The sequence below is a fragment of the Amphiura filiformis genome, chromosome 13 (genome assembly GCF_039555335.1).
Source record: "Amphiura filiformis chromosome 13, Afil_fr2py, whole genome shotgun sequence".
Classification (NCBI taxonomy): Eukaryota; Metazoa; Echinodermata; class Ophiuroidea; order Amphilepidida; family Amphiuridae; genus Amphiura; species Amphiura filiformis.
Genome location: NC_092640.1, coordinates 8,789,420 through 8,802,872, shown reverse-complemented (window position 1 = coordinate 8,802,872; position 13,453 = coordinate 8,789,420). Strand labels below are relative to the sequence as shown.

The 13,453-nt window shown below is 39.4% G+C and overlaps 1 protein-coding gene across 1 annotated transcript; it reads left to right on the top strand.

The window, feature by feature from the left end:
- The first annotated feature begins 2,943 nt into the window (after positions 1 to 2,943).
- Positions 2,944 to 3,435, top strand: LOC140167400 (uncharacterized). The gene has a single exon (XM_072190706.1). The coding sequence runs from the start codon at positions 2,944 to 2,946 to the stop codon at positions 3,433 to 3,435; it is 492 nt and encodes a 163-aa protein (XP_072046807.1).
- The last annotated feature ends 10,018 nt before the right edge of the window (positions 3,436 to 13,453 follow it).

Here is a 13,453-nt window from a genome sequence, read left to right as displayed (position 1 = left end):
GCATCATACTATATAAATATAATATCTGAATGCAATGACATTGCTGGGTTGGTATTAGACGACACGGAACACCTAGATTGGGATCACTTAACCACTGATGATGAACTAATGTGTGCAATTAGAGGAGAAATATCAGCCGGTTCTCATAGAATAATGAATGGAAACCCAGATTCTAAGTTTTCAGTAACGGTGTATATGGTTAATAAAGCTAGCTCATACGCATATCAGGCAGGATTTGGGTACAACGCATCTAGACAGTTCGGTAAGTGATATATCTTACGTTGCTCTTTTCTCTAACGTGCAAAACGCGGGGTCCACTAATCGGTGCGAGGTTTAGTACGCTCTTGTGGAAAATTGAGTTAGCTTGAGATTCCCCTGGACCTTACTGCTAATTGTTTTGTTGCAACCCGTACGAAACTCGTGGAGTTGATCCTGGCTACGAAGGACAATTGTGGAATGTCTAGGGTGTGCGATTCGAAGCAGCAAAGTCCACGAGTTGTTGTTAAATAGTTTATAAAATAACGTGTACAACTTGTAAAGTGTGCTGAGGCTTGTTAAAAACGTTTAAAAAAGCAAGAAAAAAAGCGCGGTGATTCAAGTTCATGACAGAACTTGAGGAAGAAATATTGAATTGAGAAAGAGGTATAAATCTGCTCCAGGAACCAATGCCATCCCATACCAGGTGTACAAGAAATGTTCATAAGTCCTTTCAGTATTGAATGGTATCCTCAGAAGAGTTTGGAAGAAGGCCAAAATCCCCCTGTCATGGAGAATTGGAGAAGCAGTTCAGATACCAAAAGAGGATGATACATCAAGGCCAGAACTGTTTAGAAACATAACTTTGACAAATGTTAGCGGGAAGATGTTCTTCCAAGTGCTTGCAAATCGCCTGTTGTCATACATGACAAAATATGGCTATATAGTCCCAGCCATCCAGCCCTACTTGATGAAAATTCATTGAAACATTTCCGTAAGATATATAAACGTGACTTGATCTCAAAATATGATTAATTCTTGAGCATTGTGTTTCTCGTTTGTTTGTTATGCTTTGTTTTGTTTTTACTTCTTTTGATGGTAACATTTATTTGTTAAAGGGGGTGACTTCCTCTGGCCTTACTGGCCTTCTGGTCATCCCCTCCATAATTCGTTTGTTTGATATTGCCTTTGGTTTTTAAAATTTATAGTTGTGTGATTTCATGTGAACTATGGGAAAATAAAATATCTTGTATATCTTGTATATCTTGTATATTGATGCTAAACAGAATGCTCGTGAGATTGTTGTAACATAGCTGGACCTGGCTAATGCATATGGGTCGGTTGCTCATAACCTGATCCAATTTGCACTGGAATGGTATAACGTCCCATCTACCACTCGTGAGCTAATCTTTAACTACTGTGACGAGCTGTTTGTAAGAGTGAAAAGCCAGAAATGGACCTCAGATTGGTTTATGTACCAAATCGGTTATTCCAAGGATCAAGGATGTCCACTCTCCGTGGTGATCTTCCTGATAGTATTCAACCTCCTATTGGACTTACTGAAAACCAAGCAAGATCATGGATACCAGTTGAAGAACGCAAACTTCAAACAGTCCCAGAAAGTATACCCATATGACCTGACAATTATAGCAGGAAGTGTCGATGGATGTAGAAAATCGCCATGGTCGAAACCTTCCTGAAGTGGACCAGAATGATGGAAGCTAAACCTACTAAATGCAGAGTCTGGCCATGAAGAAGACGTCAAACATTGTCAGGACAAATGGAAAGACATCACCAACCTATGCACCATATGACCCACATCTTCACATCAGTGGGAAGGACATCCCAATTATCCACCAATCAATTCTCAGTCAATAGATATTCAAGGATCTGAACGACAAAGAAGTCCGATATGATGTTGAATCCAAACTGAAGACTCTCCCAGAGAGAGTAAACAATGACCAAGTCAACAGTATCGCGAAGATGTGGATATATGAAAACCACATTGTGAGCAGGATATCTTGGGAATTCATCATCTACTGCTTCCCGGTGTCATTCGCCCAAAATCTTCAAGCTGTGGTTACACGCTTTTTCAAGAGATGGGCAGGCCTATCGAAAGGTGCCAACACCTCTCGGCCCTGATTTGGTAAAATGATCTAACTTGAAATTAAAATCACTGTTTCGAGAAAAAGAGCTTTAAAGTTTGAACACTTGACATTTTTTTTTGAATAAAATAAATTATTAAACAGATCTAATGTCTTAAAAAACATACAAATCTCATTATTTGGTGGCATGGTGGTGATCTTAGGATGTCACCAATGGAATGAGCGCCCTCACATTACCCATGAAATGGATTTATCTCAAAATGTCCAAATTTCAACTGAAAGCTTTAACAACGCATTTCAAATGTATGCAGTTGGTAAAGTAATCATGAAATACTCTGTGGACGAGAAGACACAGTTCATCTATGGTAACATAGAGCAGAGACAGAGAGGAAAGAAACAGTGGAATGGTGTGAAAGAGCTGCATGAAAGAGAAAAACATATTTTTATCAACGAGCTATGCAGAGGGTAACATGGTCGCCAGGGTCCGGGCTTTATCAAGGGTCAGAAACGCCAAGAGCAGATGTCTAAGGAAGAGCATAGGAGCGTGCTATCATCCATTACCATAGATGTCTCAGAAGAGCACCTACTTGTCTCCTTATATGGAATGGCAAAACAAGGTCGCTTACTCGGATGGAAACGGCCATGCACATTTACACAAGATGGAATAGTCTCCTCTACGCCTGGTCACCTGAGATGCTGAAATATTACCTCAAAACTAAACTCACCTGCCAACTTGAAGACCCGGAACAAACACCCTCTAGGTCAGTGTACTCTCTGTGGCTACAACTGCTGCACAATGCTGCACATATTGAACTGCTGCCAGTACTCTATTAGAACATGCCGTTACAACTGGAGACATGATATGGTACCCCGAAAGATAGTCCACCAACTAGTTCCTGCTGTTTTGAAAGCTAGATGTGGGACAGTAGGCGACGGAGATCAACAGAAAGTCACCGGAATTTCATTCAGAACTGAGACTGGAACGAAGTACAGAAATGTAGCATGGAACAGAACCCAGAAAGACAACACCATCCAAAGCTGTGAAGACTGGCAAGTAGTGTGGGATGAAGACAATCGCCTAGCTATGTTCCCTCCAGAGATAGTGATAACATCGAAAAGGCCAGACATTACTGTCTACTCACCATCAGACAAGCAAGGCGTCATAATTGAATTCACTGCTGAGGAGAATTTAGCACAGGCCAACAGGAAGTATGAAGATCTAACCCAGGAAGGACAATCAGCAGGATGGGAACTGAAATACTTCCCAGTAGAGGTGGGATCAAGAGGATTAACAAATAACACTCTTCGAACCTGTTTCAAGTTCTTTGGCCTCAAAAACAAAGAAACCAAATAGGCACTGGATACTGTGGCGAGCACAGCATTAAGAGCAACATACACTCTATGGCTTGCATGCAACAACAGACGCTTTGGAAACTTGGAATTGGTGAATCGTCCGTATATGCCACCACTTGACCTACCTGAAGTTGAATAAATGACCAAGCTTTACTTCCCTAAATAGTACCAGGATTCTGTGACCAGCCTAAACTCTAATGGGACTTTGCACACATTAAGATGTTCCAGCAGTGCAAGTCCTGCCCTGCAGATCCATGACAAAGGGTTTGCTCGGTATACTAAGGGGTGATGGCTTGGCAGGTAGGTTTCAACACCTTATACCAACAGTTCCTGCTTTGAAAGAAGGGAGTAGCCACTACTGTAATGTGATTCCCTGATGTCAACAGTTGCTGCACTGTTGCAGCAACTTGCTTCATCTGTACACGTCCTTAAAAAACGTCGATTGCAGATCAAGCCAGGAAGCAGCCACTTCACGGCTATGGAATTTCACTAGTGCGCTACGTACAGGCACAACGCCTCGGCGTTGACCCACAAGCCTAAGCACACTTAACAGGTTGTCGCTGACCACTAGTACAGCCCTATATCATTCCACAAACCATTAAACAAGAACACAGGGACTTGCAGCTAAGATGCGCACACCCTAGACATTCCACAATTGACCTTCGCAGCCAGGATCAGCTCCCCGAGTTTTCGTACGGGGTACAATGAGACAATTTAGCAGTAATTTCCTTGTCCAGGGGAATTTGAAGCAACTCAATTTTTACACGAAAGCGTACTAATCACCACCAGAGTTCGAACCCGCATCATTTCGCACAATAGTCGAACGCTTTATCGATTGAGCTAACTTGACTGCTTTATTTGCCGTCTAAGCGTTGTGCCTGTACGTAGCGCATTATTTTAAATCATTGCACTTTTTTAATCACGTACTACTTTGCTCTTACTTGACTCAGCGTACTAAACGCGGGTCCACTAACCACGTACTACGTTGCCCTTGCCCCGATATCTTCATGGTAGAAATCGCCATGGTAAGTTGAATCCACAGCCACGCATGGCCATTTTGTTCTGACCTTTGAGATGCATAATGGGCCGAGGGGCATGACTAAGGATACTGACAATAGCGTGGTAATTGACCTCACTGTGTGTAAGTAAGCTTGTATACGCCATTGAGGTCAATGGTCATCGACTTTTATACTGCCTCCACGGGAGTGAGTGCTCAATTCAACACATGATTTCCCAAAGATCGATACTAGCCTATCATTTGCCATAGAAGAAAACATTTCAAACTAAGGGACCGTTCACAAACACTTGTAAGGGGGGGGGGGCTAATGCAAAAAAATGTTATCGCGAAATTTTTTCGCCCCCCCTTTACAGACCTCGACAATTTCAGGGCCCCCTTTATGACATGAAAATTATCGGTCAACCCCATAGAAAAGCATATAAACTCAATTTTCCCAGAAAAATGTGTGGTCATTTTTTTCAGGGCCCCCTTAGGGGGGTCAAAAGTTTTCAGGGCCCCCTTTTTGCATCAGGTCCCCTTACAAGTGTTTGTGAACGGTCCCTAAATGGTATAAATCAAGTGTCCATCAAAAAGCTAATTTTCAACATCAAAAGAGTTTTTCGAATAAAGCTAAAAATCCAAAAGATAAGAGAACGTTAACAATTTGTCATAAAATGCACTTTTTACACATATTCCTTATCTTACTCTACCACCAGATGTGACGACCACTGTTCTCCCAACGACAACCGCTCTAGCATCAGGTGTGACGACCGCTGCTGGCCCAACGACAACCGCTCTACCACCAGATGTGCCGACCGCTGTTGTCAGGATAATTTCAGCTGACGAAATATATGAGAAAATCAACATCAAATTAACAGCCGATATGGACAACTTTGATGATGGGAAGAGGGTAACGCTTGTGATAATTCCGGCACTAATATCGGAAATTCCAAAAGAGGAATTAGCACAAGGTAAGACAATTGTTGTCTCTCTCTCTTCCTAGACCTGGACGAGTATAAATAAGGAAAAGAGCAATATGTGTACATCCATATCAAAACGATGCACTTGTCGGCTGCTACATGTGTCTCATTTCACATTATAGCTAGGAATAAATACCCGACTCATCTCCAAAGTTTAGGTCACTTCAAATCATCCCAAAGTCACATGGTTTAGAAATACAGAGAACATTCCTTAAATATTTGACTTTGGATGATTTGAAGTGTCTTCCACTTCGGAGATGAGTCTGGTGTTTATTCGTAGCTATAATGTGAAATGAGACACATGTAGCAGCTGACAAGTGCATCGTTTTGATATGGATGTACACATATGCAGCCGGAGTACGATTAATAGAGCAATACTTATATCAGGCGGCGCAACCTCCCCCGGCAACTATTGTTTTCAGTAGAGTTGATTACTGTATAATCACCTTAAAATTCACTATGTTGCCTATTAAGCGTTATGATGATCAAATAACTAGCGTTAGGTGAATGTATGATTGTAATAAGATTTTAACGTGGAGAGGTGCCCGTTTGGTATCAATCAGATATCGCGATTGGATTGCTATTGACCGACACCATTAACAATCTGATTGGTCAAAGTGCGTGGCATATATTGGTAATATCTTACGTGCTAGTATGCCTTTTGCATAAATTATAAAGCAGGTGTTTAGATCAGAGTTGTGAGTTAACATAACCTGTGCAGTGAAAGCAGAAGGTTCCTTTTCTAGCTGCTTCAAGATCATCCCCCGAGTCCGCCAGGGTGATATCTGCTCTCCATCAGTGGCGTACCCGGGGGGCTGAAGAAAATTCAAATTTGCCGCCCCTTCCCCAACAGCCCTAAAAGGTTGACCCAATTTTTTCCGGTGGTTTGAAAAAGTAAAGAGCAAAAAAAAAAAAAAAAATTTTAGGCGCTAGCGCCCTAAAAGCAACACATTTTGATGTATACTACCATGTTTTCAAAATTTGTTTATACTTTTTCAAAATTTTCCGCCCTTTTTTCTTTACTAATTCTTTTTGCCGCCCCTTTATTTGGTCGCCCCTGTTTTTGCCGCCCCTTCTTCTTACGCCGCCCTTCGTTTTGGCCGCCCCCTGCTTTTACCCATTGACTGAACCATGAAGAGAGCTGTTGATGAAAACAGCGGAGGGTTAATCCTACTGCCAAGAGAAGCTCAAAATACCCAGAAGAAACGCTAGCTAATTTGGATTATGCCGATGATAATAGTTCTCCTTAACACGGTTACCTGTTTGATGTGATCATTTATTAATGTTTCTAACAAAACCTTTTTTCAATTACAGACCTATATAATTAAAACAGCAAATTTTTAAAATTTTTTAAATCAACAAAATGAATGTCAAGTTATGCAAAGAAATGTTTTGTTAATTTGGGGGAGTTATTTATGTTTTGAGCCCTGTTAAAAACCATACCGTATTTCTCTCACCTCACGGGTTCAACAGAAGTAGAGTTGATACTTCAACGACATACCGTTCCTGAGTTTTAAGCAAAAAGGTCAAAGGCGGAGGAAGATCAGTTGTTTTGGCCGCACGGGGGTCAGAAAGTAAAATTGCCCAGATTTCAATGAGAATGGTATCAAATTATTCGTCAAAGCCAAATAAGGAACAGTTTGCACTATATATGGTGTAGAATACTTTGTAACTGCCAAAATCCGACAATAAAGCCCAACCCTCATAGCCCCATTGCAGCCCAGAGGATGATTTAAGCACTTCCCACCACGCCACTGTGTTGACTTGCGGTTAGCACAGCTGTGTGAGTGAACATGACACCACTGCTCGCACATTGCATTGACGGGCATGGTTAAATTTGAATTTGGACTGATATATTTACAATAAAAACGCATTCAAAATGCTAGTCGATTTCACATTTTATGTTACCTACAGAAGGTCTGAATTATCCTTTATGTATACATCACTTTTGTTCTCAAATCGACCAAGTAATAATGACACACGCGCAATTCTTAAACAACATCTTTTGCACAGAATTCAATGGCATTTGAGAAGTAAAGTGGCAGTTGAAACTATAGTGATAACACATTTGCAGTGCATGATGGGGCTTCCTTAAATCATCCTCTGATTGCAGCCTATATAGGGCCTTTTGTTCATAACAAAAATAATTGATGGTATGGTGTGAACTATTCCCTATTTACTTCAATGTGTTTTTGGACCATCTAAGGAACCTAAAAAGTTGGTTTGGTTTAGTTCTTGTGGATACAAAGAGCTACAAAGCAGTTTTGCTAGCTGTATACAATCTAAGACCAAAGAGCTCAATGTATAAGGGTAAACAATAATTTGGGACAATGTTCATTAACGGGTTACAGGCCTTGTCGTCTAGATTTTAAAGGCGAGTGGTTAATCACTCGCTAGCATGATTCTAGGCGAGTGGTCGAATTTTCAACAATGTCAATTATTTGGGTATATAATCAAGTAGAGTTTCGGTCTTAAAAGGATATGTATTTATGTTGAAATGCGCGCGAAGCGCACTAAATTTTTTTGACTTTCTACGCTTGGAGGGGGTACAGAATCGATTAAATGCTGAAATGGCTGATTCAATGGCTGATTTTGGGAGATTCGCAGCGAGTGATATTTAGTGTCTATGGCGAGTGGAAAATCGCTCACTAGAAATCGAGTTTGGGCAAGCGGTGGCGAGCGAGAGCGATCGCTCGCCTCAAACGGCAAGGCCTGGGGTTACTTCCAGTATATAACAAAATACTGCTGCTTTCGTAAATAAGACAGGCCTAATGCTTTTCTTTTTTCACATTTTGTCTTATATTCGGTATAATGTTCGCTTGTGTAGGGGCGCGTATGTGCATCATGGCTTGGTTTATGATAAACATTGATATTGCGTAAAAAAAACCCTTTGAGGAAGCGATTCCCCACTGAAGTGTTCATAATGAAACCACCTAGCATAATATCATAATGGATCAAATTTTGATATTTTACAGGAGCGACATTGACCGCCATGTACGCTGATGGGTGGACAGATACAGAAGAGGTCCGTTTTGTGGATACGAGGTAGGTTTCCTTTTTATCTTATATATAGAACTAAAATTAGTGAAGTAACTAACCATGGGCGGCACTACAATTGAATCACGCATAGGATCTCAAAACCAAATATCTTCTGTTTAATATGTTATCGCACCAGATGCCCAAAATTCGGATTGAAATCCTCTGAAGGCCATTGAAAATGACATTCGCATTTGTGGTCTATTAAAAAACCAAACATTTGATCACACCAATACATCACATACACCCTAGTACCCTGTCCGCGTACCTTCTCATTAGGTGCTGGGACATAAGAAAAATGAATTTGATAAAATCTAATGACTTTATCATTGGAGCATGGAGTTGTAAACTTTTTTTTCGGTGTTTTTTCTAGAAGTGACACAAAGACGGAGACCAAATATGCACCCCTCCGAAGTGGAGTGTTAGACATTGAACTGACTGCTAACAACCGGTCGTATTCAGTGCCATTTGATTTTGAGATACCAACTAAAGTAAGAATGCCATTAAAGGGAGTCTCCGGCAATCATAACATTATGACTGATATGTTAGAAAAATAATTGTCAAGCACGAATCGTATCGTTTTATTTACAATAAACTCATGTTGACCATAAATACGAATAAAAACAGCATGCTCTCAACACGCGATATTCAAAATTCAGTCCCGCGCCGAAATTGTCTAAGTGCAATGACGTAATGGTTATTTGTGCTCAATTATTGGTGTCGGCCTTAATTGTGTTACTGGGACGTCATTGCACTCGACTCGACTCGGCGCCCGGGAATTTTGAATATCGCGTGTTGAGAGACGGATGTTTTAATTCGTTTTTATGGTCACTATGAGTTTGTTTTAAATTAAACCACATGATTCGTGCTTGATAATTTTTTTTCTTACATATAAGGCATAATGTTGTGATTGCCGGAGACTTCCTTTAAAGACTGTTTTTACAAAAACAAAAGAATAGTGCAGTGGTGAAATGATGGAAAAACTCATCAACTGACGTTTCATCTGTCTAGACCATACTAACCAGTCGGATTTCTTTAGACTGACCCACAGTCTCGGTTCGGTTCCATCTCTGGATAATGTAACAATAAATATTTCTTTAGACTGACCCACAGTCTCGGTTCGGTTCCATCTCAGGATAATGTAACAAAATATTTACATAATGCCCTATGAAAAAAATGCCAAAGTCCTGTACCCCCCACCCTTAGTTTTCTCAATGCCAAAAAGCCATTCCTCTTCATCCACAAATCGACGCCACTGATTACACGTACACACAGTCGAACCATGCAGCAATATGGAAACATACTCGTATTATTAGTTAACGCGAAAGTCCAGTGAGCGCTGATTCCTCTGCATGCTCTGTATTGGGTTGAATTTTATTGTCATATAGTCTACAGTACCAGTCGTTATCCATTGACCCGAGGGAGGGTCTAGATTTCTTCAGAGTTTTGAAGCTCTGCTACGTCGGGAACTAGTGTTGCCAGCCCGTTCGTCGCTTTGTAGCAGAGGCTTGTAACGATTACTAATAATTGTAGGCTCCCAATTACGGGATTAGGGACCGACACTTGATGTTTTGATTTTCATTAAATTTTGTTGACAACAATCCTTTTTGAATTGTTTATTCGAGGCAAAGACGACGATAATACCCAGCTCGTCATCTAGTAGTAGTGGGGAAACAATTTGTGCTTTCTTGAACATAAGTGAGGGGTAAGTAAAAACTTGACCTTCGTGGTTTTCTCTATAAAACCTGGAAGACAGAGATAATAAAAATTCCTTTAAAAGGAATAGGGTGGGCAAATGAAAAATTGTCAAGAGAAATGAAAGAATGAGTAAGTCAAGTTCACAATTAAAAACAGGGAAAATATGACACAACATCGATTTCCAATAGGGGAATTACACAAAACGTATAAACAAAGTTAAAAGAGTTTTTAACTTTATACGTTTGTTATTCCCCCATTGGAGGTTGTGTCATATTTTCCCTGATTTTAATCTGATCTATTGCTTATCCTTTGTTCTCTGCTGGTCAGTTGGAACAGATTTTCCCTGTTTTTATATTAACCCTTCACATCATAACACAAGACGTTTTATGTTAACATTTTATATAAAACATGGTTATAAAACTTTTGTAGATAATAGTTATGTAAAACATTTTCGTAATCATACCTTGAGGGTTTTTTTATCATCAGATAGAAAGACTTCTGCTCATCTTCTCTGGTGAGACAACAGGGCTGGGGTATCTTTACATATCAAAGTTTAAAAATCTATCATATCAATTTCCTCAATATGTTGTATTGCAACTTATGAGGGGAAATGTTTGATTTTACAATATTTCGATATTATTTTTTAACTTTGTAACTTTATCATGATTAACATAACTGTATTTCAAAGCGTCAAACTATATCATTATTTTGTCCCAACAAAAATAATCCAGGGAATAAAATATTCATTCATATGTTTATTTATTTTATTCAACCTGGGCCATTTCTACTGGTGCACATGCATTTTAATAATTTGTCTATAATACCTTATACAAGCATCAAAGATTTGAAAAGTAAATAGCCTATGTACACACTGAACACAATGCACATACAAGCTGTATTTAAGTACATGCCAAAGCTGTCAGTATAAAATGATATATATGACCTTCACGATGCTATTAATTTAGCCCAAAGATTAGGAAAACTAGCAAAACTGGTGAACTGGTACTGTTCAAATAAAAACATCTGCAAATCTTGCTGCAATTTCCAAATAGTATTTCTATTACTTAAATAATTATTTTTGTTATTTCTTTTAATACAAACACATTACTGCCTATGACGACTTTATCGTATTACTTACATATCAAAATCAAGTAATAATTACAAAACTCGCCGTAAACTATCACCTCTGTGGGTGTTTGGGATATAACCGGCACGAATATTTTCTCAACACTGCGGCATGTGAAAAAGTAGGTCAATAGTCAGAGAATACAGGGTGGGTGCGGCACGCCGCACCCACCCAAAAAGACTAGTTTGCGTCTGACGTCATCTGTCAATCAAACTCGAGCACGGTTTGTTTACAAGTGTCGTGATGATGTGAGTTGATGAACGCACCATATTTTGCACCTTCAAACATGCAAACCATCTCAAAAGTTAGGTCTTTATAGTAGGAAACTTTCTTTCGCGAAGGCACCATGTCAACAATGCTTAGAAAAGTTGCTTTTTGCACGTAATTTTTCGCCATTTTGTACTATTACTTTTCTCCGATCAGCACCAGATAAATTAACATTCCTTGTACGCGCTATTAAGGGATCTGGAATAAGCAATTTGAGCGTTTCGACAGTATTTTTTGTGGGAAATGAAAGCACCTCAGACATATCGAATCGCATTCTGAATACGAAGAATGTCTTTGTGATATCAAATATTTTTCATTTTTTGAAATTCACGATATAATACAAATACAATGACAAATTATTAAAATTTGAAATGTTTCAAATTTTTGATATATAACAGTCCTCGAAATAAATTTTATAAAGCTAATGATATATATTTAAAGTGTATGTACCTGGGAGGAAAAGCCGACGATCAATTTGAAAATTTTGACCTTTCATATTGAAGATATGTATTTTTTCCCCAAAAGACCTAATTTGTTTTTGGTGTTTTGGGCTTTTTATAAGTTTACTGCGAGTACTGTTAAATATCAAACACATCAATTTTAATGATTTGCCATAAAATGTGTATTACATTGCGAATTTTAAGAAAATCAAAATTATTTGATATTAGAAGGACATTCTTCGTATTCAGAATGCAATTCGATATGTCTGCAGGGGCGTAGCAAGCGGGGGACAGGGTGGACGACATCCATGGGCCCTAAGAGTTCAGGGACCCGAGCACAAAGCGAAAAATAAATAAGGGCTGATAATGGAGAGAAGGGCCGGATTTACCATTGGGCCAACATTTTGGTGCCCCAAAATTACACTGTGCATCTTTTTTTTAAAACCACAATAACATGTTTTTTGGTCAAAATAGGGCAAAATTTTAAAATTTTCCGCGCTTCTCGCGCATTCAAATAGCAGAATTCATGTTGATAATGGGCTAAAATAGTCTGACATTGAATTGTGCGCAGATGTCCTAGTAACATAGGATTTAAAGAACAAAATAATTAGCCCCCCTCTATATTATACGTAAACCAACACTTGGCCAGTGACTTGAGTGCACATGCCTTCCTCGGCACGTGAGTTCGGCGCCGCCTAGCCCAGGCCCCCATAAGGTAGATCCTTGTTAAAAGGGCCGGTACTGCTCCTTGTCCGTGGGCCCTGATGCTCTTGCTACGCCCCTGTATGTCTGATGTGCTCTAATGTACGTCCCACAATATACACGGTCCAAACGTTCACGTTCATACCTACCCCTTCCCTTAACCAATCAAGGATCGTAGGGAATTTGTTTGACAGTGACGTCAGACGCAAACTAGTTTTTTTTTTTATCTCTGTCTTCAATTATAAGTTTAGGCCTATTGTTCGTAACTTAACCATATCTCGTGTTTGATTCACATTACACGTTTCAAAAAATCAGTATTTTATGTAAAGAAAGTAAAACTTATGCTTTTTTCATCTCATAAAGGTTAATGTTTTCCTTTTAATAATCCATGAATTATGGGTCTCGGGAATATGATCTTGAGCACGTGATACATCAACGTTTGTATTGATTTAAATGTAGCTTGGCATTATGTGAAAGTGCTATTGCAGTCGGACTTCTGCAATAAAAATTATAAGGTTTAAAAGTAGCCCAGGGAGCGGTGTATCCCACCTGTGGAATTCTGTACTAACTCCACTAGGTGGTGTTAATGTTTTTCATGTACCACTGTAATGCCAAAATAGTACTGTACCAATATTTCCCGCATGATGACTCTATATATAACCCCTATTCTCGAACGGTTTGATGGATTTTTCCAAGTACCCCTTTTATCAAAATTTCGCGGACAGTGCAAATTAAGTAGCCTTATTTTGTTGATTTCACGTAAGGTCAAATTT

What these genes read in the sequence shown, in the direction of transcription:
- LOC140167400 (XM_072190706.1), top strand. Translation starts at nt 2,944, where the DNA reads ATGGTACCCCGAAAGATAGTCCACCAACTAGTTCCTGCTGTTTTGAAA.